The sequence below is a fragment of the Nymphaea colorata genome, chromosome 1, assembly GCF_008831285.2.
Source record: "Nymphaea colorata isolate Beijing-Zhang1983 chromosome 1, ASM883128v2, whole genome shotgun sequence".
Classification (NCBI taxonomy): Eukaryota; Viridiplantae; Streptophyta; class Magnoliopsida; order Nymphaeales; family Nymphaeaceae; genus Nymphaea; species Nymphaea colorata.
The window spans coordinates 32,803,820-32,830,067 of NC_045138.2; the positions used below are offsets into that span (position 1 = coordinate 32,803,820).

Sequence of the window (26,248 nt, forward strand, 5' to 3'; positions counted from 1 at the left end):
CTCCCGTACCTGCCCTCCTCCATACCCAAATTGACGACCAAGTCCCTTCCCGGTAAATTATTTGCCCTTTTATTCCTTACCCTCCGGCCCGGTGTACCGGCTTCATCCAGGTCCGGTTCAAAAGAGATCTTGATCGACTGAGTTCCCGATCTACTTTTTCTTTTTCTTCTGCATTGGCTTCGACAACCCTAAACTTGGGCGCATTTACTCGTTCTGCCAAACGGAAACCTGGAACTTGTCATTTGGGAAAAATACAGGGCTGTTTATGTAAGCTTTCTTGGCACCAGGGAGTCGTCTGTAATTTGTCCTTAAATCCGGACGTGAAACGACTGATCAAATGGAGCGTACAGAGGTCGGGTGGCGTCCGTCACCCGTACTCACACTCCCTAGAGACCCACGTTACACCAGAGACCCGAACCCATCAAATCGCCCTTGTTCCAAATGGACGGCTGCGATGCGTCCTTCCCTCCCCAGGGTCCCCTGCGGGACCGCTCATCCTTTCGCTATATAAGCTCCTGTGTTCCGCCACTCGTCAGTGGCCGTGGTCTATAAGAGCTTGCCTTCCGCCATTTTTCTACCTCTCCTTCTCTGCTTCCTGCTTTCTGACCCTTACTTCGTCGGAGAATTCGCCGGCGGACGAGCGTGTCCCCTGCGTTTCGTGTGTTCCGGCATCCCAGACGGAAATAATGGCAAGAGTCGGTCAGAGCTCGAGCGGCACGATTTTGGCGATAAAGATTTGCTTTGCTTCCCTCGGAGTTCTCTTCACCGGCGTTTTTCTGAATATGAGCGTCCCTCTCGCTGTCGAGTTCGTCGTCTCGGAGGTGCCCCGGATGTGGAGCTCGCTTCGCGTCTGGCTGACGCCGCCGTACCTCTATATCGTGATTAATGCTATTATTCTCACTATAGCTGCCTCCTCCAGCTTCCAGCACAAGGTGCGAGATGGCTCTGATGACGGAGGCGGTGGACTGAAGGCCGTGGAGGAACGGTCGACGGAGTTCGGCGTCCCGACGGAGCCGCCTTCGGAGGGGCTCGTAGTCATGCCGGCCTACGACGCGCCGGAGCTGAAGGCGGCGGCTGCTCCCGAGAGCAAGCCGGTCGCGCTGAGTGTGACCGCCGGCGACGAAGAGGAGGAGGAGGACTTCATAGCGAGGTCCGACTGGTCGCCGAAGAGGAGGCCGGGTGAGGAGATCGTCGCATCGACGGAAGAGGACTCCTGCGTGACAGAGGAGAGGCCGCCGGTGTCCGCAAGGTTCGGACACCGGAGGGGCGTGAGAGCCAGCCCCGAAGGTAATGAGTTTGAAACGTATTGGAATTTTCTCTGTCCGAGGTCTAGCCGAGTTGGTCTCTGCAAGATTCGCTTCTTCTGTTTTTACGTTGAGGACTCGGGAGAGTCCCAAGCTTATTCCGGAAAGGAAATTCGATTCCTTTCAGATCCTTCCGAACCACCAAAGGGGTCTTGAGGAGCATATTCGGAAATTCCGATCCTCGAATCATCGTTCCAACTGTTTGTTTGTAATCTCGAGTTGGACCGGACGATTCGTCGAGGTAAAAGAATGTGGCGTTGCTTATACGCCATTAATTTCAACCATTGTGAGGGAGGTGAAGTTTGGTTTTCTTCATGTTACCTCTGTTGGCACTTAAATTCGACCGGTTGGTTTTCTCTTGAAATGATTAAATCCCCTTACGGTCGGTAATAATCTCAGCATTCTGCTGCTCGTCACGTCATCTTTAAGCTGATCCGATTCATTTGCTTCCCTTTTCAGCCGGCAAGGCACTGGGAGTGGCGCGGTCCCGGCGCCACGAGACGCTGGAGAGCACCTGGAAGACGATTACGGACGGCCGTCCCATCCCTCTCGCCAGGCACCTGAAGAAGTCGGAGACATGGGAGACTCACGGCCGGCCAAGGCAGGACGCGGAAGCGGTAACCCCATTGAAGAAGTCGGACACGGTGAAGGAAGGGAGGGTAGCCGGATCGCCGTCGCCATCGCCGTCTCCGGGCTCAGGCAAGCAGGGTCTCCGAAAGGAACCTTCTCTGAGCCAGGACGATCTCAACAGACGTGTTGAGGCCTTCATCAAGAAGTTCAACGAGGAGATGAGGCTGCAACGTCAAGAGTCTCTGAAGCATTACACGGAGATGGTAAATCGTGGCAGCCGCTAGGGCTTTTCTTTTCTCTTCTTTCCTCTTTTCCCTAGGGCGGTTTTTATTTGTGGGTATAGGGGAAATCGGCTATAGGAAAATGAAGTTTTTTTTTTTTTTTTTTTTTTTATCTGCTTGTTGTTTAGAGAACTGTAGATTATTCGTCTACGGTAATAGGTTTCAGCTCTTCTCTTCTCCCCCTTTTTTGTCTGCATAAAAGTTTGGAACGGAAGAATGTGTAAAGTCTGCTTGAATCAGTGAATGTGGTTTACTTTGAAAATGGTGGATTGACATTATTTAGTTACTGAATTGGCCTGTTAAAAGTTTGGATTCTTTTAGATGGCAGGTTGTTTAAGACGGAAATTTTATTTCCTTGGGATGGTGCTTATTTTAGCTGCTTTGATCAAGCAAATGAATTGTTTTCAGTTCCATCTGTCTTCTTGGGCCATTTACTTGCTTCATTCATTCTGGGGCTTTGGAAGCTGCGATTGGTGCGTTTTAGGTATGGGGACAGTTGGTGGTTCATTCCTGCGTAGTGAATGAAACGTTTCACTATGGTTCATTCCTGCGTAGTGAATGAAACGTTTCACTATTATAAACTTGATATGTTTTGCGTTTCTCCTGCAAATTTAGTCGTCGCTCTTTCATCGGTTTCTGCATTAGTGGTGTCTGATCACGTGTTACTGAATAAACATCCTGACGCCATCCATCAGCTAAGAGAAGACCCCGGCCTAGAGAATATGCGTCTATCTGAGCTCCGTTTTAATCATAGGAGAGGGTCCAAAGATCCTTTGCTTGATGTTTTATTAAAATATTTCCGGAGTAAGATATGCTAAAATGTTTTCTGATATGAACTTTGTGGCTATTTTTTTATGTAAAACGGACAAACTCTCCTGTTTAGAAAAAAGTCAAAATCCGTGCTGCAACAGCGGTTCCGTGAGTTGTCACTAATGAAACCATAGAATGTGGGGCCCTCTGCAATTTAAACGGTCAAGTCGGTTTCACAAATATAATATGATAATTCTTTTTGGGGCATCTTTATCCTCTTGGCTGAATCGCCAATCAAGGCCTGTAAGTTGGCGAGAGTGCCCCATGGCCAGAGAAGAGAGAGGAAGATGGAACAGGATCATTCGCTTTACTGTAAATAAATGCCCTTAAAGTGTGGGCTGGCTTTCGGCGGAAACGCGAGTCCCTTTCTTTCCCTTTCTCTGAGAGGCGACTCTTGTATTATGTAGTGGGTACGCCATCATCTTTATGGGTGTCATCGTTCATGCTGCTTTTTGCATCTCAGCCCATCATGTTCTTGTATTCCTTTGTTTGTCCAATCACGGAGTGAAAATTTTTGCTCCGTTTTCTGGGATATATGGTTAAGGGCGTCTTGTCATATTAGGAGATGACAAAATCGTATCGTGGGAGAGCTTTCCTGTACAATCAGATGCGCTCTGAGAAAGAAAATTAGTTTCAGGCTATGATGATGTTCCTTTAGTCCGTCAAAAAGTTGAGCCCATTATGTTCCATTTCATAACTGAAAATCTTGTTTCTGTTGAAGCAACGTGGTTATATTTCGTGTGTTAGCTAGTTTATCAGAAAGGCTATTCTTGGTTGCTACTTGAGCATAAAGCCGTAACCAGTAAATTGATCATGACTATGAGAGCCGATGTCGAAGGGGTGCGGATGGCTCTTCAGGTGAGCAGGAAGTTAAACAACACATCACCCGGAAAACGCTCAAGGGCTCCTCATCATTTCCCCTACCTTCAATACGTTATGTTATGTTAGGAAGTGGGTAGAATACGGTATACTCTCATGATTGTACCTTTTACAATACTTACAAGAATTTCATGATTGTACCTTTTAAAATACAAGAGAGTAGTACTTACAAGAATCGAACATCGACATGCCTGTCTGTCCAAGAAGCTATGTTATGCTACTTGAGGTGGATGCAATTGGCTCTGTTTACAGTAAACCTATCAAGAACTTCCCATAATATTTTCCCCCTTCTGAATGAAAACAAGCCTTTTTAGGACAGCCTAATTTTTATTGAAGTACTAGTTTCTATGAAATCGTCTACCATGTTGGATTTTGTTAAGGTCGTTCCTCATGAACGATCCAACATGGTAGACCATTCATAGAATTATTCAAGAAGAAGCATTTTTCTTTAGACTGTAAGTCATTGTAGATTTATTACATTAATCTTGATTTATTATATCGGGGTTAACTTCTAAGTGCGGGCATGAAACTCCACATACTCGATGCTTGTGTGCATTGCAATGTACGTGTCACTTAAGTTACGAAAACTAATGCAATATTATAAACAATGTTCGAGACGTAAGCCAGCAACATTAGAGTAATCTTCAAAAATTAATCTGCCAGCATTAGTACATTATTTGAGACCTCCCTTGTACAGCATCTTAACAAATCCGACTCTATATGTTAAAACATTAAAATTGTCATTAAGAATTGCCGAGTTTGCACCATTAAAAGAAGGCGGAAATTGGTGGATCTGGAGCCGTATGTCAGCTTATACTCTCGTATTTATGATCTATGATAATAGATGCCATGTCATTTGTCAAATTAAGATGAGATGTAATTAGTACTGCAATTCAGAAAGAAATCAGATGGCAGCGAACGTGCACAACAGATCAAAATCTGGAAGGCACGTGAACCGGGGGGCTTGGGAATCCCCAGAAATTTCTGAATTCAATTGCTATGGTAGGAAAAGGGAAATCAGTAACATAGTTTCTCCTCTGACAAGGCACAAGCGCGACAAGTGGCTGTGCCAACTCTTCCACTGGTTAGAACTGTAGTTACTCAGTAAGGGCGTTCAGAAGCTGGGTTGGATAATTTCCTTTAGGTTGTAAAGGCGATTTAAGATAATTAAATCATACGACCACAATTTGGTTTTAGATTCCGAAACTGATGCTTGCATATGAGTTCATACGAATTGCCACAAATCTAAAAATAAAATAAACAAAACATAAAGCTTAATTAATGAAAGTACATGTACTAGTAAACATATAAGAACACACAGATAAATGAAGCAGCTTCTGAATTTGACTTACAAGTCTAATCAAGCTAACTTTGAATAAACATAACCACTTCGTGCTAAATCTACTAAGTTGTAATTAACATGTTAAATCCAATTGAAATAAAAGCGGTATGGGCTGAACTTATTCAAGCCATGAGCTGCTTGTTCAATTCTTAGTCCTACCCGAATCATACCTTTGCGCCAGACCAGCATGAATTTAAAGACCCAGCCCAAGTAAGCATGTGGCCTAACAGGCAGTCCTTGGTGCTGATGGTCTGTCGATGGCCTGACCAACTTAGGTCCGACCCAGTCGATCACTCGTCTACAGGACAGCAAGCCAACCGGCTGTCTCACCCTAAATGAGAAGAACTTCGTGATGTCTTCGAAGCAAGGTGCAAACATGCATGCTTATTCTCTCTAGTAAATATTGTTGTATTTTGGAATGTCGCTATATTGAAACTTGAGAGATTTCTACGGAAAATCATTTTAAAACATGTTATAAACTTTTTTTGAGTTTTTATAAACACTCGAATCACTGTTTTCGAATTTTCATCAATGTAGAAAGTAGGAAGCTCATATCTCAAGTTTTAATATAGCGACATTCCAATGCTGCTTCGGTTGTCAGTACATTCTTGCAAGCTTCCATGCTCTGATTCTTCACGCACAACGGCACAAGAAACACGGCATATCACAGGCTTCTGTTTCTAAGGCTAAGAACAGATTACGGGTTAGCTACAAAATTTCCATAAAGATGTCGGAAACATAATCTACAACTAAAAGCTAACATGTACTAGATCTCTCTTTGTCTTAAGGTTAGTTAAGGAAGGATTAGGAAAAAGTTGGCGCCTGAATAAATTACTCCTTGGCTTTAAAAAATTTCTATTCTACAACCAAGACCGGCAGCCACATGCTAATTTTACAACAAAATTTCTCTATTCTCATCTTGAAATCTTACTACCCTATACAAGATGACTTAGCTGGTCTGCTGCATGTATATGTCCACCGCGCGCAGTTTTCCCCTGCATTCTGCTTGTCCGGCACAAATCTCACTGTTAGATGTGAAAGGGACAATAAGTTCCCAGAGAAGGAGAAAGATTTGAGTTCCAATCCTCTCCTCAGGAACACTTGCAGCTTCTATGCTGACAACCAAGAGAGAGCTGCACGACAGATCGAGATTGGCATGACAGTATAATCATGCAGCAGTGGTCGCTGGCTTGGAGAACAGGGTTGCTCCAGGACTGCGTACTTCTCCCTGCAAGCCAAGCTCATGGGAATCACCATTAGTCTCTCCTATTTTTTCATCAACTAGGTCCACAGTATTTGTGCCTGTTTGTTTTTCTTGAGCTCTGGACGAACACCCGATCCCCATCCACATAAAATCATGGAATGGCTTTGCCATGTCGACTGCGTCTGAACAAGGACATAAATCCTCTTCACGCTCAGGCTGACTGTTCAAATCTATTTTGGCCTTTCCTGCACCACCACCCTTCTCCTTGTAAGCCAAACAGGTTTGTAATCCTCCATTATCTGCTGCATTTCTTGACAAATCTGAACTCTGTTTGCTTGGATCATCATCTGGTTTCTCTGACGCCACTTCCTGCAAGCAAGTTATGACTTTATCCTCGGTTTTTTCAGGTGAACTAGGGTGGTTCCTCTGAGCATTTTCTGCTTCCTTTTCTGACTGCCGCTTCTTCTTCCGCAACATGAGAGTTTGGAACCTTCTCTTCACCATCAGACAGACATTGCATGTGCAAGTAGGCTCATGCTTTGGACCCTGCCCACTTGGTGGCTGGATGCAAACTATGCATGTGCATCCTGGGCGATGACGGGGATGCCTTGTGGTGGGTGCATGTGTTGAGGGATGATGTGACTCATTTTCATCGAAAATGGCTAGGTCCGCGAGCTCATCAAGCTTGGTGAGACGCTCCCCGCTTTTGAGCTTTTTTGATACATGAGTTTCTTTATGTGCTGCACATGGCAGAGGCAAGCCAACTATAAGAACTAGGAAATGGAAATGCAATTATTAATTAAGCACAAGCATACAAATGATGTGCCACATCTATCGAGAAAAACATTCAGCATTTTTAGCACTGCATTTTGCAGAAACATGTAAAGCAAATAATGCTTGCTTGAGGATGATTTTTCTTCGTCCCCCCTACAAATGTTTCTTTGGACCTATTATTACCTATCTACAGAAAGGTGTCATAGGCTCATAGCATATTCGAAAATCTGAACAGATGAAGAGGAGGTCTATGTCATTCATTCTTGAAGAAAAAACTAAAAAGTAATTAAGCTGGTAAGGAGAAAATGCTACATACCAAACTTGGGATCTGGGTCTTGACCAGAGAAAATTCACATTTCCAGGAAAAAAGTTCCATGACTTTAGGAGCCTATGGGGGAGGCTTGATTTGACCACATTGAAGTTTGGACATTATAAAGTCCAGATAGATGGTTTCAAACATTAAGAATGCAATACGACAGCCAGATAAGGATTTAGAATCAATCAAGTAAAATGCATCAAGAAGTTCAGAGCTACCAATTACGGTCAAAGGTGGACTAGATTGCAAATGGATGAACTGACAGGCATACCAATCTTTGAAGGAAACCCCTGGAGTTGCTCTGTGGGAACCTCCTGTGCTGATGAACATGAAGACCTGAAAAAGGTCACTGTCACAACAAGATAATCCGGCATTGAAGATGGTATAGCATAGATGTTCTCATTGCATCCTCAGGGTTTCACCTGGAATGCGTCACCCTTATCAGCATAGATATCAGCTTGCCTATGATTAACCATCAGACGACAGGCCGTACTACTGAATCTTGCTCTATAAAACTAGTCAACAGAAGAAACCGATCGAGCTGATGTTCTCATGCAAGATGTGGCTTCTCTATCAGAAAGGAAACACTCATTGCAAGTAATGAGGCACAACATTGCAGGCCCAAGATGAAAAGGAGACATGCCTTCACATTTTCACAGCTATCCCACACCTTGCATGACAATTTCTTTGTAGGGGCCAACTTTTTGCTTCTAGTCTTCAAAGAGTTGGTCCACTTTCGAAATTTCCTGATATGATCCACAGTCTTTTGGTCTCTGATTACCATTTTGTAAAATTTTGCATTTTATTCTACTACTTTTTCCTTTTGAAGGTGAAGAATATTCATTTACTTTCTTAGAAAAGAAACAGTTAACAGTGTTATTTGATTAATCATTAAATTTAGAAAAAATCGAGCCTGAACCAATGGGCTATTGACGGACTATGGAGAGGATAAGCATGAAATTTTCCAGTAAAGCAGAGACCATGCAGGAAAACTCAGAAATGTGACACCCGTCTGGTAAAGATGCAAAAGATAGTAATTTAGTACCCATGAGGAAAGGTCAACAACTTTCCCTTTCACAAATAAGACAACTAGCTATGGAGTTGATTCAAACCAACAGTTCACCTTACTGGATCCCACACATTGTCTGAGCAGACCCATTTTGGAGGTAGATGAGCATCAACAGGCAGCTTACGCCACTTTGAACAGTCCTTGCACTGCACCCATTGTGTCTTTTCCCTAGTATGAATACAGAGACAAGCTTGATACACAAAATCAAACGTGGTACTAGGGATCAATATAGTATCAACAAATAACAATGGCAGTGAAAACAAGAACCAAAACAGATTACATTTTTTTAATTCTTTATTGACATCCCACAAGGAAATGATATGTTTATGTCACATTGAAGCCCAAATCTTGATTTCCAAAAAACCAAACTTAATATTGCTAAAGTTATCATATCCAACCACACAGAGATTATATGCATATGCACAAGTAAACACAACACATATTTCAATTGCTGAAAAAATGCAGTTCTTTGTTATTTTACTTTTGATAAAATCATGCAACCTAGAATAGAATCAATTGAGAATCCTGGTCTTCGGTTTTGAATTTGGTTCCAATTGAGTTGTTCAAACTGCATGTCAGAGCTCACACTTAAATGGAAGTATACAATGATGCCCGGCCCAATGCCCACCCCTACCTGTAATCACCTAGTTCAAGCATGGTCCAATGATCACGGGCACCAAGGTACTTGGGTAAACTTGATATAGCCTAGCCCATGCTATTCTTAGAACTCTTTAAGCCCAAGGCTTAGGAAAATGATATCCGAGCTTGGGATCCACAATTTCCAGTTTATTCTGATGATGGAAATTAACGATTTCCACCTGCTATTCTCCTGTCTTAAACAGATGAAAAACAACAAGTTTTGTTGCTTTTAATTAAGGCAGTGAATGATAGTTTAAACTTTAAAGCTTCAAACTTTTCTCTCGTGCTTTCCAGATTTCCAACCTCAATAATGTCCAGTTTACCATTTTACTATGCTTTAAGCAGACAAACAACAATTATATTGAACTGATCTAAATTTCAAAATGGAACCATCCATAAAGTTGCAACAGAAACAAGTCATTACCCAATATTATTGGCAGACAATATAGTTTGTTTTCCTAGTACTGGTGGTTCCTGTCAAAAGGTGGCCACATCAGTAGGCAATAGAAGCAGCCGGATAAAAAAATATATGATAAAAACAGAAGGGTTCATAAATGGAAGAAACTGGCTTTGACAATATTGGCTTTTTAACTTAAATGGAAAGTCTAAATGTCTGCGTTTCTCTACAGAGAAATGTGTTGCCATTCAGGGTAAATAATATCCTTCCCATGGCATCCATCATATTTAACAAAGAGGAAAGAAATAGATAAACAGTAGCCAATATATTCATATGCATGAAGGTAAGCACGTGCTCAAAATCAAGGCAGATGAAGTGCCTTCACCAACAAATACAAATTTACAAGAAAATCAAGATTTGTAACATTTATCTTTATCATTTCCCTTTTTAATATAAACTACCAAAGAAATCAGAAGAATAAATATATTTTTCCTAATGCTGAAGGGAATATCTATTAAAAAAGCGAAGACAACTTTGAACAACTCTGCGGAAGTCAGAAAACAAGAAGACCAGAATACAGGACCAAACGAGAAGACTATCCAGACCCAGACCTTCTAACAGCTTTTCTTCTTTGTTATCTTATGCCATGGTATCACAGACATCTGGCTTTGTAATTCAACATTACGACAAACATCCTACTTTCGATAAACTGGTCATATGTTCAATCTGTACAATGATGTGATTCCTCATGACTATATGCAACAAGAAGAGCTCTCCATGAGCATGGCATTACTTTTTTTCTCCTTCCAAGGTGCTACATGCAGTTTATTGTTGACAAGCTTATGCGTTGAAAATCTAGAATCCTGCCTAAGTTTCTTCTTCTGGTAGACCCTCCTGTCAACCAGTCACTCAGAAATTGATTGGACATCCTTATTTCTACTTTTTTCCATCAACGCCATTTTGTCCTTGCTCTAATATTAATGAAATTTATGGCACATTACAAAAGTTAAACTAGATTTTTGTATAGAAGATTTCAAATGACTAATTGTAATAAAATGATTCCTCAAGAAAATTATATCAACCAGTGGCATGCACTTTTGACTTCATTATGTTTATAGTGAAAAAGAAAATCTAGCAAACAATACAGACAAAGCTTATCATGGGAAGCTTTTGGAAGGAACATTGTGTAATAGTAAAGCACATTATCTGCCAAACCTCGTACTCCTCAAATTCATGGCCTTCAATAATTACAATACTGGGAACATGGTTTGGAGGCGGCTGTAGGAATTCCTGTACTTCCTCCCACGTCATTTTCACCTTCATTAGTGTGCTGTCAACATAAGGTCGCCTGTTTTTTGAACCAAAAGCTCTATTTCTCCTTTTATCTGGTGTCAAATCAGAGGCATATTTGGTTTTACCTGCTATGTTATTCATAGACTTGGAATGGCAAAGGTTAACCAGGTCAATCTACTTGCCTGACGAATCATTGGCTGACCCAATGTTTGCTTTTGAAGAAATATAAGGGAGAGCTGTTACAACTTCCTTGCATCTGTCGAACCTACTTGAAACTTCCCCACCTGTATGTTTCTCAAGTGACTGAACATCCTGTGAAGAATTAACCAAGAACAAGCATAGTGACCAATTAGCACCGCAGAACCTTCAACATTTGAATGTAAACTGTAAAAAGAAAAATCACCAAAATCAACCTTAAGATATATGTCTTACGTACTATGTAGAAAACAACAAATCAAGTCAGAAGATACAGGTAGGATAAAAGAACAAATAAGAACTCTAATGATAGGATATGGCTTGCTCCAAAATGGACAATTGACGCATGGTAGGAAAAACAAATGTCTGTGTGGAGCTTTAAGAACTGAACCTCAAAAATTTATGAAGAACTTTTATGAACATGCCAATGCAGCAAATAAGTGGTTCTTGTTAGAACTATCCAAACTCTACTAACTTTATGTTACATTATGATGGTAGGCCTTAAGAACATGACTTGTATAAGTTAGTCGTCACTGTGATAGACTGCAAAAGCCCATTTTTCAGCTCAAATCATACAAGAAAGGACAATGAAGATGGTTGATGTGTGCTACAGGCTTTTCTCTTAGTTTTCATATAATTGTGTTGAACTGGTCCCGTTTGAGAGTTGAGTTCTCTCCTGTGATTTTTCATATAATTTTCTATTTCAGCCTTTCAGGTATGCCTTGACATTCATTGTACCAGCTGGTCTCATTTGAGAGCTGGTTTATGTTCAGTGAGCTTTGCATATCGTTTTCTATCTCAGGTGCTCCCCAGGGACACCTTAACATTGCCCTTTTCCTTTCTAGTCTATTTTAAGTCCCCAGACATCCAATGAACACAACAAACAAGGTGGTCTTCCCTGATTATAAGCAAAAGAAAACAAGAAAACATCTTATATCATCTACCTCCATAATTGAACACATGAAGGAAACATTCACATCATCTACCTCAAATGGTTGAACACACATAAAAGATTTGTATAACCATAACCACATGAAACAACGGTTATTAATGAACGAGTGGCACAAAAAGAAAATCAGCAATCCATTTATCAACCATAAACAGATTCACATGCATTCCTGTGAGAAGAAAAAGGACTAGAGATAAATTTTTAACAGCATGGCATACCCAACATGAGAGCACAGGTAGATCACTCTACATCATTTTCACTGGCATATCATTTAAGTTTTAACCATATGGAACAACATGAAAAGCAAATAGCTAAAAGATGCTGCTATCAAACATTACAAACCTGATCTGATACAGAACTTGATGCCTTCCTGAATCCCATCAGTAGCTTTCCTTCAGGATCTATCCGACTGAAAGTTACTGAAGAGGCATGATGAAGAACTCTTAGCACCAAGGGAATAGATTATATATGTAAAAGGCATAATGTGCTGGAGAAAATTCATGGAAAGTAAAAAAGGAAGTCAAATGCCACTTGTATTTTCAATAGCATAAAATAGTCACCCATACGAACTGCCATGAAAAGGGAAAATGGCACAGAAATTGGGTTTGAAGCTTTGCCAACCCGTGAAGTTGGAAGACTTGAACAGAAATCACAATCATTTGCTGATTTATTTGCAAAAAAAGGTAACTCAACTTCAGAAAGTGTAAATTTAATGAGACATACAAGGATGATTAATGATTAAGAGGCTTCTTAGTTATTTGCATGCCAAGCATTGCATGCACAAGCAAGAAGAAATGACCAGGCTGCAGACGTTACCTATGTCTCCAGCTTGCAGTTGCATAGACTGAATGCATGATGTTACACCTTCCAACACATACATCCTACTGTTATTATTTGGCCAAAATCGAAATTGAAATACCCAATCCTTTCCATTTGCATCCTGAATCCTAAGAGGCAGTCCTTCAGGATGAGAAATTGCCGGGAAGTACGTCTGTTCAAGATTAAGAATTGCATAAGAATAAAGCATATGAGTGTACCAGAAACCAAATTTAATTGAAGGAAGTCCAAGGAAGAAAGCAGCCTTAAACAAGTTAGACGCCCGAGTATATGGCAAAACAAGAGGACGAAAAAGTCTAACATGGTCTTAGTTTCAGAAAAGAGAACAATAAAAATTTCAGCAACGTACCTCTGCACACTTTTTTGGCAGCACCAGGCGCCCTATCCGTCCTGCATCACTAGCACTCAATGTTTTCTCAAATAAAGGGGTGATAATTGAACTTGAGCTTACGAAAGGTCAAGGATCACATGGAGGACTTGGATTCACTATAATATCAACAAATCAAGTGCAAATTTTGGAGTGAATCAATCACTCCAAGCAAATATGCTTTATGGTACAATTCTCAAACTACGTAGAAGTGGATACTCTCCTGATATTTTCTGAAGATCCTGATTGCTGATCCTTGGCCAATATCTAGAAAGGATAGACTGATTTCTTGCCAGTCCTTTGGTGCGATGCCTTGCCATGGTGGCCTGAGTTTTTGCCTCTTTAGAAAAGTCCAGTCCAGTATGAAAGCTGGAAGGATATTCCTGTTGCAACATAGAAGGCCTCTGTTCACGTGCATGAGATCCAGAAGGCTTGCTTGAATCCCTTGCTTCATTGTCCTTCAGAGAAGCAGAATGTTGTGTTACATTTTGGCATGAAGCAGATGATTCATGTTTTTGACCATCAAGAGATTTCTTGATTTCAAGCTCATCTATGATCATGTTGCTTTCAGTTTCATGGCTCTTTCTTCCTTCCACATGCTTAGTATCCAGCAACCCTCCTATATTATCTTGAACTGATGCACCTAAAGGACTCCGCACATTAATTTCTGAATTCCCAACGTCAGTCTCGTTCTGTGCAGGGAACTTGAAGTTACCACCTGCTTCCTTTTGAAATACATTTTGGTTCTCAACAAAGCAGGTAAATGCCTGCTCCAATTCTAGGAGCTTCTCACCTACCTTTTCCGTTCTAGGATACTTCACCATTGAACATGAGTTGGAATTCCAAGCTAAGGATTGCAAAAGCCCAGGAGATTGCTGTACCTGCGCAAGCCCAGAATTTGGCACCGGAGCCTGACTCCATTTTTTTGTATATTGATCTGTTAAACCGTCAACGGAAGGTAGAGGAGATAACCAAAAAGGCGGCTTTAACTGATTTGATGCCCAGCAAGCAAATTGATGAAAAAATGATAGAACAGAAACAAATTATAAGTAAAGCATCTAAAAGAATGGGAAAATTTTTTGTACAATCCATGCACTCCAGAAGCAAATCTTTCAGTATATCACAAAAACCAACTAGCAATAGCCTATAGAGGACATGCTGATTTTCTAGAGGTGAATTTTTTCCCCAAAAAATCAGATCATTCTTCCCAGGATGTCTGGGGCATAAATCTTATTGGGCTTCCAGCTAATGATGATAAAATCCTATGGAAGTTGCTGAACGAGAGCTCATTGCTGCATCCAAGTGGCAGCTGTGGAATTAGCAGTCAAGCATACAGCCCAAAGACATAAATGTGCTGCAATCATGTAACATCAAAATATATACGAGACTTCTTTTTTCCAACAATTAAAAAGCTTACTGCATTAAGCGAACTTGTCTTGGCACAAGAAATGCATTCTACTCCACCAGCATCCAGAAGCGAGAATGTATGAGCTGAAACGATGCACCCACAGTGTAAACGCTGGAATAAGAAACCTTTTGTTAAGGAAAGAAATTTTTTAAGTAATTCCAAAAACAATTTAGGGCTACAGTTTTTGACCTAATGGAACCTGAATGTATGTAACTGCATTCTAAAAAAAAGAATACAAGATGATGCTTGTGTTCTCAAGCATCACTACAGATATTAGTACAATTCATCAAAAAGTATAGCCAGTTCCATTTGCAGGTTCTTCAACTTGCTACACTTTGATGCATGAGAAATAGATCAAAGCATTTTCATATTTTTAACAAAGGGCAACTAAAGTTGGTGTTACATCCCAGTTTCTAACCTTTCCACATGTCTCACAGTTCCTCCACCCAGCAGCATCAAAATGAAAATCTTCACAAAACCTTAATTCATCATACGCAGAGCTACAAGATCAAAAGAGAGTTATCAACAGAATGTGGCAGAATATTGGTTACTGCTTCCTAAGTGATTAAAAGAAAAGAAGAAAAAACCAAAAACAGTTAACACCATGGAGATAAAGTTTTCAAAAGAGGTTAAAAAATGGACTATCAGTAAAGAAAATGATTCTGACGAAATTCTCTACAGAAAAAGCATCAAAAATAGGAAAAATATAATAGATCCACACGTAACATGAAATCCCTAAATGGTGTGAAAACATGGTAATATCCAAATCTAGCAACAGCAAAGGTTCATTAAGACGAAATCCTAAAAGATAAAACTCTTCTCTAGCGACCAACACTCGCTAGTGATGGATAGCTCTTCACAATCACCACTAACGGGCAAAGGTTCATTAAGGACAAGTATGACGTCTAACCGACTCCCCAGCGCTCGGCAAAAAAGGGGGTAGCCCACCGATGCTCCATTCGGTCAGAGGAAAAACAGTGTCCCACTTTACAGGCCAGATGCAAAATTAAAAAGGTATTTCCGTCTACATGCATTTAAACAAATAAGAGACAGCTTCATTCTTTACAAAATTGGCCTAGAATGGGAAAAGAGAAACCGCATTTTCTACGCACCATTGCTTCATAACCAAGAAATGATCCATTTCGCACCAAATCAAAAGAAAAGTGAAAGCTTCCACAGTAAGACATATAGCTTTTCGAATCTGCTCCAACGCCCAACACCCAGCACATTATCACCATCCACCGCACACCCCACGCATACAGACTCCGTAAAAAATTCACAGAAAAAAAAAGCCAGATCTCTATGTTTTTTCAAGCGGACACCGCTGTAATTCCACTGGAGAACATGAAAATAAATTGATTTTGGCATTCCTATGCAGTTCGCAAGAGAATGCATAGGATGAAACTTAAGAGAGAAAAGTAGACCTCGTCTTAAGGGAGCCTACAAGTTGACCCCCTTTTGCATAGGGAAAATGTCAAAATCCGATAACAGTCTACGAATATCTAGCTATCGACACGTACATTTTTGCGAAAGATGTCGTGACGGGTCAAATCCAAGATTAAATCTAGCCCTTCAAAATTCTAACAGTTTCAGAGCGGACAACTTAGAGAAAACCATGTGATTCCAAAGGCGGGCGGCAAACTTGTTACAAATTAACGAGAAAAATAGCTTGAAGAAAAATAAATTTCACATTTCTGGCGAATCACGATCCTCTGTACCTCGAGAAAATTTTATACACAGAAAATTCCAGCATCCATCAATTTAATCGTCCCAGCGAGGACGCGAAAAACTGTTTCAAGAACGACGGAGAGGTCTTCTTTACGCAATACCGGCTACAACTAACGCCTTCCTTCAGCGGTACTTTGAGGTTAGCAAATCCAAGCCAGAACGAAACACAGAAGCAGAGTAACGAATGAAGGAATGAGCAAGAAGCACGGAATCCACCTCTTCGAACTGAATCCTGTTTTATGTTCAAAGGATCGGACAATCCGCTGCCGTGACCGACAAAAGGAAGCGAGAAAACGCTCGTGAAGAAAGAAAGTGAGGCCGAAATCCACATCTCGCGAGCTAAATCGGCACCGATCAAGATACGGCACTGAGAAACCCACCAAGAACGACAGTTTCCTCCGCTGATCTCATAGCCGGACAACGACCAGACCAAAAAGAACGAAATAAAGGAAAACGAACGTACCCGCAGCGGTCACAGAGCTCGGCCACGTCGCCGGACCTTAATCTCCATCCTTTCCACCACCTCTCCGATGACGAGGCGCCACACTTCGGGTTGAAGCAGATCTTCGAGGAAGAGGAGGGCACGGCCATCTCCTCCAACCGGAAACAACAAAAACCAGAACAAACTCTGAGCCCGCGACTAAAACACGCAACAACGCCGAGACTAGAAAAAGGAAAACGCAAACTTCTTGATCAATCTTCCGACAGAGCGAGAAAAGAGGGGAGAAGCATATGGTTTCAAGAGTCTAACTCGTGTATGTCTCTTCCTCCTCCTCCTCCTGCGTCTGCCGCCGCCGCCGGTGCTTCGGCTGCCCTCTGCTGGTTCGGTGCCGTCGTCTCCCTCGTTGCTGTCATTAATTCCCGTTACACCTTGGCATCTCATTTGCATGGCCCGCGAACGTCATGCAGGCACGTAACGCCCTTCCACACATTTCACACACGGACAGACGCTCACCCACCCAGCACTATTTCGTTGCTTCCTTTTTCCCTCGTAAATCTTCCCCTCATCCTTTTTCCCCCCCAAAATCCTCTCTCTCACACTTTCCCGCCCCCTTCTCTCTCGCTCGCCCTCGGTCGTTTGTCCGTTCTTCTCCGCCCTCCGGTCCGCTGCCGTTTTATAAGTAGGTCTTCGCCTGGTCCCAGAACACTGAAATCGGCCCGTCGATTCCAATAAAATTACGAGACCGCCACTCCCTGTGCGAGTAGCCATAACAGATATCTATCTGCACGTGGGTTTTTGAGGGGCGAATTCGGATAAGTCCAGAACTTCAATGGCTGGGGTCCATGGAGCCAATTAAATATGGGAGTCAAGATGGAGGTTGGATTCCATTTCCATGTGATAAAGAAACTCCAAAACCTCATCCTAAATTTAAACCGTTTTCACCTTTACTTTGTGTGAAGAATCTTCCAGAGTTGTATTTCTCAGTGTCCATAAGAATCTAATTGACCATCAAGCTCTCATGAGCTCACAAACCCAACCAGTTAAAACTTAATTTAACGCTGACCCGATGACCCAATCATCTGTTGATCCAAATCAGATTAATGAGTTTACCGACTATGAATGGAACAACATCGACTAAAAATTAGGGCGAAGCCAAGCCAAGCCAAGTAGAACTGGGAAGAACAGCATGAGGAGGGGCAATTGGGCAATATTTGGGCATCCGTTGGTCTGTTATGCAGGTAGTGCTCGCTTTGTGGAGGACGCCGCTGTTCTCTCGTCGTACGACCCCGCGCTTTCGTGCATGTATGTCAGCAGCACACCAAACACGAAGAGGCCAGGCCAGGCCACTCGTTGGTGGACTCCCGTAGGCGGACTCGGTGAAATGCACCGGGGCAAGTGAACGAGATGACTTACAATTCAGCGTCGTCGCGGGTTGATTAGTCTCGGCTTGGGAGGCCCCGCCCCATTCTTTTTGTAAGACAAAAAATCCCTGGAGTGGAGATTTTGAGCACCGGAAAGCTCCGACGTCGACCGGCTGGCCACGGTCACGAATCGGATCGGTTTGTGACGTGTGCGTCACGGGAATGGTAGTACCGTCAAGACCGGGAACCAGCTAGCATGTCAAGGTCCTTTGGCAGAGCGGGTGACGTCAGATTGTGGTTGGTGACGTGGCGAGGAAGTTAGTGCACTCTTCCGTCCACGTGGGCGATGAGCGCGCGAGTCGAGACAAAAGCGCGGGGGAAGCATATCAAATGACAGGAAACCCCATGCCGACGAGGAATAGGATAGGAGTTCGAGTAATTTTCCCAAAACTACGTAAAACATTGGCTATTTACAGAAAAGTTCCTGTTCCCAACCTGCCCCGCCCCTAACTAAAATTGGCTATCGCTTGCTTTTAGTTGCTGAAGAAACTATGAAACGCGCTGATGTTCGGTCACCGTACCTACTCCCACACCAACCTCGGGGGTTTTATTTTGACCATTTTTATCCTACTTTTTATTAATTTTGGTTTTTGTCCTAAAAAAGATTTATGAGATATTTGGATGACTCCTTTATTTGAACCCGAAATCTTTAGTAGTTTTGAGTTTAGGGGAGAAGAGATGAAGAATTGAGAAAGTTGTCATCAACACCAGATGTATTTTATTGATTTGTTTCAACGCAAGAACTTTGAAAATAGAAACGAAAACAAGATTCTCTACTCCTTACTAAACCGCTGCGGTCTCCATCTTTCCTTCTCCACGTTTACCTCTCAAGAACATTTTAAAGAAATTCGTGGAAAGATTTAACGTTTCATTATTGGGGTACCATGAAATGATTTTTGCATAAAAGTACCGGGCCGAACATAATAATACAAATGTTTGGCCATCTTTGTATAGGCAGTTGACCTCTTTTTTAACTTCTTGGGAGCCTCGATTCCTACCAAACTACTCAAACTATGTTGATAAAATATTCCAAACAAATTTTTTGCATTCTTTTAACTTTTCAGTAATTGAAAAGAAACCCATTAAATCTATAAAATTACTAGACCCCACCTGATATTTTTTTCTTCCTGCCCTACCCAGGTCGCTGCTGCACCTGATTTTCTTTGGATATAGCCAAAGCAAGTTGGTTCTATGTTCGGTCCGAGTACAGTACATGTGTTCGGGTGCTCCAAGTTACAAAAAAAAATAGTCATTTTTGTAGAAGGCCTAGAGAAAATCCCTTCTATGAGGATAAGTGAAAAAATAAAAAAGCGTCTTTCACTTGAGGTATAAACAAGGTAGGCGAGGGTGTTGAACACGCTGGCTGCCAACACTCACCACCGTTTTCCATACATTTTTGCAACGGTGGAGTTTATCTCAGGACACCCCTCCACGTGTTTAACAAATATGACCACATATGGGACATGTTTTTTCTTTGCGGACAGAATGTCTTGTGGGGCTTTTTCAAGCACGCCTTAATTGTTATTACACAAACACAATTTTAATTAACGTAAAAAGAAGTCTTGAGGGGGCACAGTGTAATGGTTAAGTTGGCCGGTTAGTGAGAGTTTGCTTTCCTTGATACTATTTTTATAAATTAAAAGAGATGGTAGGCGCCATTGTCGAGTTGAAAGGAGTAATCATAAGTTCACTCAGGTTTCGTTGCAGCTCTAAATCTCATGATCTGAAAAAAAAATGAAAGGATATGGTCTCTCTCACGCAAGTGGCGGGATTTTCTCTTGTTCACTCGAAATTAATGTAAAAAGAAAAAGAAAAAGATCACCTTTAGCCCTTAGGCATTGAATAGGCTTTTAGAAGGATTGAAATTACTGAATATGCTCTGAACTACGCTAACATATTTGATGTTCCCTTCTTTAATCAAACATGGTTGAAAATTTTCAGCAAAATATCATGCGTTACTGTTATGTCAAGGCCAAGGTTAAGGCCACCTCCACACTGCAAGCGAGCCAAATGGTATCTAAGGGCCACAGGCTTGCTTCTTAAAGAAAATACGGATGAGTTCACTTCAAACTTTGGAAAAAATGGTCACCATCTTATAAGCACAACAGGTTGGACTCGATTACGAAGAACCTTTTTTTCTTGTGAAAAAGGCGATATTCACATTGTTTGTTCTTTCCAGATGATGAAATACCATAAAAGTACGCGTGCAGCTATGGTGATCTTAAAATGTGTATACTTATTGCAGTCAAACTTTATGTATAAGTTTGATTTGATATGAACTATTTGATAAAAGTGTTTTAGATCTCATCGTTCAGACATCAAACTAGGGAAAAAGAGATTGAAACAACGAGGGCTATCGACTTGTCAACGTACAAAATTACTTACATCGGTACCAGGGTGTATATGATCTCTAAAAAGTTTATGTAGAGCTAAATAGCAAGCAATTGGATTGAACTTCTCTTAAGAGGTTGTAGATCCTCCTTGGAGCGCCTCTTTATATATATATATATATATATATATATATAGGTAGAAAGCAATATGGAAGCTAATGTTGGTAATTATTCGAAGCCATTGTTCCAACATTTGCCCTGTCAAATTTCTGTGTGGAGAAGAAAAGGGCCCTCAGTTGTTTTTTGTTTATATTAAGAAGAAGTCTTAATAGTTCTTGGAAAAGCATTTAATGACCCAGACTTAAGAGTTTGAAGCCGTTCAGATTCAAGCTGGAGTTCTGGCGAATAGATTTAGTCCGTTTTCAACTGATGAATTGAAATATGAAGAAAATCGGAACTTAGAACTTATTTAAGCGGATATGCCTCGTTTTAAGGGTGGGCATCCGGCCGGGCAGGGCCGGCCCATTTAAAATTAAAAAAATAAATTTTTAATTATAAAATAATTTGTTTAAATATAAAATATATTTAATAATAATAAATATATATTATTTAAAAAATAAAAAAATATTTTTTTAAATCTAAACGGGCTGGCTCTGCCCATCGCCCAACCTTACCTGGTTTCAAGTCAGTTGGATCTTGATCGGGGGTGGGGCTAGAAATTTTTAGCTAAAAGATATTAGTAATAAATTTTAAATTTTTTAGACAATATCAGCATGTAAAGTTGTTGTAAATATGTCGACATAAAAATAAGTATTTTTTGTGGTTTTTGCTAATCTCATCTAAGGTTGTATGTCTGATGAAATTGATGACGATTCTCATACTACCCACTTGAACATGCTCTCACGAATTAAGATCCAGGTAGAAAATCATTGCCAGCTTTGGTTTCAATTGGACGTTCATTTTATTAAAACGGAAGATGCATGTGTTTTCCTGATAAATGAAACAAAGTGCAAGAGTCCAAGTGAAAATTTATCATTTGTTTATTGTGGTATCCAGACTGGATAGTGATTGAGATGGGGTTTCATTGATATAATTTTGTAATATATGGGCAGACGTGAGTAACATGTACTGGGTTGTGTAATTGGCACCTAACTCTGCGGCTGCCAATGAAGTGTATCATGTGCAATCTTGTTAATTAATCAATTTCTCGAATCAAATCGTGTTGCTAAAAGAACACAAAGAGATGGCTGAATTTATTCGAATCCAAATTATCATTTTTGAATTGGAACTGCCAATGTAAGACAAAATTGGTTCTGGAGATTTCCTTTTTAAAGAAAAAAATAATAATGTTAGTATGACTTGATATTAAATTATACCCGTCAATTGATGAGTCACCAAAAAGAAAAGAAAGGGACGACAAGAAAAAGAAATGTTTAGGGGAGAGAATTGTTTCAAGAAGGATTTTAAAGTGAGCGAAGATACGGCCCAAATAGAAAAGAAACAAAAGAATAGCCCTCACGCAGCGGACCACCATGTGCGCAATTGGGAGAAAGTTGCGAGAGATGATTGTGATGACGTTGATGGAAGGTTCAACCAGAATGCTTTTGGACAATATTACATGAGTGATTCTAAAGAACTGTTCTTATATATATATATATATATATATATATATATATACTGTTTGGGCCATGGCCTAAATGAGCACAAGAAAAAAAAAATTATATTAAAAAAATCAAATTTTTTTAGTTTGACTCACCCCATCACTCTTCTTGGTATATATATGTTGCCTGAACCATGGCCCAGATGAGCACAGAAAAAAAAATTATATTAAAAAAATTAAATTTTTTTAGTTTGACTCATCCGATCACTTTTGGTCAGACCTATCACTGTGGTGTGTGAACCGTAACAAAAAAAAAACAGACGAAACCGTGCAATGAGAAGAAGGCTAAAAGGCTGAAGATGTTGGCGTTGATGTTCCTACTCTTTAGGACGGCTGGTCACCGGCCGGCCGGCTGGCGGCAGCAGCGAGCAAAGGCCTTGTGTACTCCCACATATATCCTCCGCAGGCCGACCCCTTGGTTTCTGCATCTGGATAATTATTAAATCGCCCTATCATGGTATTCCCTTCGTAGCTTGTACCATGTTCACTTTTCTCATGTTTACGCCATTAGATTTTTGAGTTTTTCCAAACACGTGTTGGACTCCGTCAAATTAACTACTCAATGTTTTTTTAAGTAATATTTCATATGATAGTCCTGTTAGACCTGGGCAACGGGCCGGGCCGGGCAGGCCCGATAGCCCGAGTCGGGCTTGCTGCCGACCTGGTTCGGTAGCTCGGGTCCCGGCTTGCGCTCGATCTGGCTCAGCTTGTTTGGTAATAAAAAAATATTTTTAATTATAAAATAATTTTTAATAATATAAAATATATTTTTAATAATAAAATACATATTATTAAATTTTAAAAATTTATTTTTTAAATTATAAAAGGACCGGATCGAGCCGAACCGACCCGGCCCTCACATCAGGCCCAGGCCCGGCCCTCCGGACTGTTTTCTTGGCTCAAACCCGAACCCGACCAGATACCCGGCCCGTTACCAAGTCTAATTAGGACCTCTCATCTAGTTTTTATATATTATATAAAGAAAAAAAAAAAGAGAAAGAAGCGTACGTCCTAAACAAAAAAATAGAGAAAAGCTGAAATTTTGAACTTAACCGATCAGAGCCTCCAAATGCACTGCATAGGTAATTATACTGACAGTGTATGTTGTGAGATATCATAGGATTTTTCCATCCAAATTGGGAGAAATCCACAAATTATATATATATATATATATATATATATATATATATATATATATATATATATATATATAAATTAATCAATGTTATCACCAACAGGGCATTTAGATGACACCTCAGTACCAAAAGTAAAAAATGGTTTTGCTTTTCATTACATCATTTCACTTATGTTTCATTGATACAAAATATAAGATTTATCAATCATTTTTAGCAAAACTATGTTTTTAAAACAGAGGGAATAACCTGGCGCCCTTATATTATTCTTTAAAAATGCATGTTTTTGGTCTTATTACATAAACACGCAAACCGATTTTTAATTCAAAATCTAATTTTTGAAAAACTAGGTTCCAGAAAACTATATTTTTTATTCTGTCAACCAAACTACCTATGCTACAAAAAATATTTGTTTGGTAAATCTCTTGCTATAAAAATATTTATTTGGCATATGTATGGGAAAGAGAGAGAGGGAGAGAGAGAGAGAGGGATGGGAATTGTGTATGTGGCAGAGAGGCTGACAGATGCTTAAATTATTTGCGGATGCAATTGAACACGATGAAATGATTTGCTGCCAAAGGCAGGCTTGGGCCAGCTTGGATGGTGAAAGGAGAGAGTGGGCAAAGTTACAGCTCCAACGCCTCGACACCGTCCCCTTTAATGGAGGGCAACAAATTTTCTTCAGACCTAGCTGTTGGCCTTTATGCAAAGTGCAGATGATGACGATTCTGAATATCCCCTTCCAGGAGCAATATCGGCCTCGTAATTCATTCTGCCGAACTTGATGCAACGTCATGCCATCGTAAGAAACAGATTATAGAAGCACGGGGAAGCAAATTTGAAAAAAGGCAAAACAAATATTAGCTAACCACAGGGATGCATATCTCATATCTGGCGCGAAGAACTCATCATTGAGAAATCACCGATCTTAATAGTGTGGAGACGATGAAGCCAACCTTCATAGTTTGAATGGTTGTTCAAATAAACACACATGGCCTGGGACAGATCTAACCTGCAGGACGCCGGAAACCTTCAGACGGTTAAAATATTCAATGCCCATAAAATCATATTCAAATAAACACACACGGGACAAGACGCCGGATGCCTTCGGATGGTCAAAATATTCAGAATCTGTTATTCAAAACACCATAAACCATTATTCAAAGCATTGTAAACTGTTGATACACTATAAACTATCCCGAACAGTTGCAGTTTTTTAGCAACCAAATTTTTGTTTTTAGTCTAATCTTGACCCAAACTTAAACTTCATCTCGATCTTGAGAAAAGTATCGGCTCAAGCAGGATCCGACCCTTATTCCGCCGGCTTTCCTCTCGTCTACGAGGCCGCCGGCGAGACGGCGCCGGCAGAGCGGCAGCCCAACAGAATCCGCCACGCAGCGTCGGGCGTGGATATCGTGTTGCACGGAGGGAAGCCTTTTTTTTTCATGAGTAGAAACACGTTAGCAGAAGCACGTGATCGGGAACTTCGAAACGTGTGGGAAAGGAGACATATGTACGAAGGTCCATTACTGTGGGTCCCACTTACTTATTTACCCTTTTCCATCTTTTTTTTTTTTTTTTTTAGCAGCCAGTTAACGAACGGGCATACTCCTGCCTGATTATGCTGTTATGGGCATTGACATCTTTGCCTCGTTTTTACGTTTAGTGCTTCCCGGTGCGACCGAACAGTATCGCCAGGAACTTTGCCCATTTCTCTCATGATCAATGGAAGCTCAATAATGGCAATGCTGTTCATTGGTAGGGGGCTTCATGAAAGGAAGAACCAAGTTGACGGAACACTATTTTGAGGGACCGCGCCATTCCCAATAATTTCGTTGGGACCTCAAGGGAACCACAAACCTGCTCTGTGCAGTCAATGATTTGAGGATTTGTCCCTTGGTCCATCTCATAAAAGATGACCCAACTAACACCATTATTCAACTCAACAATATAAGATGGACAGTCCATTATTCAACTTGACAGGATAAGATGGACAATTGGCCAGATACCCACTTGTTCCGGACAAAATATTTGACCAAACTTGAAAGAGTAATTGGGTTTGCTCAACCTTCAAGTACTGTTTTATCACCATACATTTTCATTTTGTTTTGTCATTTGTAAATCAATTAGGAAAACAATGTTTTCGATTTTTGTTGTCTTTTTTTTTTTTTTTCCATACACCATATCCTTGCTATTTATATTTTTTTTTCCACATTATGCTAAATGAAGCCAAAATAAAAAAAAGAAAGATATACTCTGAATTGAATCCGCCCAGTTCAAAAAGTAGCTACTAAACGTCCAACCCCACAAAATTATTATCGGGTCGACTGCTTGGACGGTTTTTTAACATCACCAGATTGCGGCCGCCAATGGGACTGGGCCAGCCTGGCCCGACGTCTATGAATATTGAATGACAATTGACCTGGGCAAACCTTCCAAAGCGAGGAGTAAAGGTTTCCACGGGCAGTGTAAAACGTACCTGAGATAACTCATACAAGGCCACACGTATCCGGATCCCAGTCCAGACGGCTGAAGTTCAGTGAGACCTCGCAAACTGTTACCTTCCTATGCATGAAGTGCATGCGAATAGCGAAAAGTTTCTAGTCTGACTAGGTGTACTAGCTTAAGGCCTTCAAGACGAAGGAGTCAATTAATTCAGTGAATCAGTATCCATCGGGGCACACAGAAACACCTCGCACTTTCTCTCTCTCTCTCTCTCTATCCCTCGTTCTGGGACGCAGACGCCATCTGCATAATAGTAGGCACTGAAAAACAATGCAAGTTAAAACATGGCTTTCCAAACTGGAAACCAAGATAAGCAACAACGTATATGGACTACTCTATACCTTTCTCACCAAAGGCCTAGATACAAATTTTGATCAATCCCACATCTCAAATCA

At 40.9% G+C, this 26,248-nt stretch overlaps 2 protein-coding genes across 7 annotated transcripts; one reads left to right on the forward strand and one right to left on the reverse strand.

Moving 5' to 3' along the window:
• Window positions 1-528: 528 nt before the first annotated feature.
• Window positions 529-2,460, forward strand: LOC116249022 (uncharacterized). Its single transcript, XM_031622120.2, has 2 exons — window positions 529-1,287; window positions 1,764-2,460. Exons 1-2 carry the CDS (start codon window positions 687-689, stop codon window positions 2,156-2,158), a joined length of 996 nt encoding a protein of 331 aa, XP_031477980.1. The 5' UTR covers window positions 529-686; the 3' UTR covers window positions 2,159-2,460.
• Window positions 2,461-6,013: 3,553 nt separating this feature from the next.
• Window positions 6,014-17,436, reverse strand: LOC116254070 (B3 domain-containing transcription repressor VAL1-like). 6 transcript variants are annotated; one of them, XM_031629171.2, is made up of 15 exons: window positions 17,114-17,436; window positions 16,826-17,026; window positions 15,053-15,134; window positions 14,644-14,745; window positions 14,024-14,215; window positions 13,446-13,918; window positions 13,209-13,305; window positions 12,839-13,013; window positions 12,365-12,441; window positions 11,061-11,190; window positions 10,801-10,970; window positions 9,613-9,662; window positions 8,604-8,717; window positions 7,752-7,816; window positions 6,014-7,130 (listed from the first exon to the last, which is right to left on the reverse strand). In XM_031629171.2, exons 1-15 carry the CDS (start codon window positions 17,215-17,217, stop codon window positions 6,355-6,357), a joined length of 2,808 nt encoding a protein of 935 aa, XP_031485031.1. In that variant the 5' UTR covers window positions 17,218-17,436; the 3' UTR covers window positions 6,014-6,354. The 6 variants fall into 6 exon arrangements, with proteins under 6 accessions (XP_031485031.1, XP_031485024.1, XP_031485015.1 ...); XM_031629164.2 differs by having other exon boundaries at window positions 13,446-14,215; window positions 16,826-16,953; XM_031629155.2 differs by having other exon boundaries at window positions 13,446-14,215; window positions 16,826-16,956.
• Window positions 17,437-26,248: the final 8,812 nt, after the last annotated feature.

Excerpts from the sequence above, each read along its gene's own strand:
- LOC116249022 (XM_031622120.2), top strand. The coding sequence starts at position 687 with ATGGCAAGAGTCGGTCAGAGCTCGAGCGGCACGATTTTGGCGATAAAG. Across the intron at positions 1,288-1,763 it reads CGTGAGAGCCAGCCCCGAAG|CCGGCAAGGCACTGGGAGTG; the intron begins GTAATGAGTTTG and ends TTCCCTTTTCAG.
- LOC116254070 (XM_031629138.2), bottom strand. The coding sequence starts at position 17,217 with ATGACAGCAACGAGGGAGACGACGGCACCGAACCAGCAGAGGGCAGCC. Across the intron at positions 17,027-17,113 it reads GGAGGAAGAGACATACACGA|TCTCGGCGTTGTTGCGTGTT; the intron begins GTTAGACTCTTG and ends TCCTTTTTCTAG. Across the intron at positions 7,131-7,751 it reads GGGGTTTCCTTCAAAGATTG|CACATAAAGAAACTCATGTA; the intron begins GTATGCCTGTCA and ends TGCCATGTGCAG.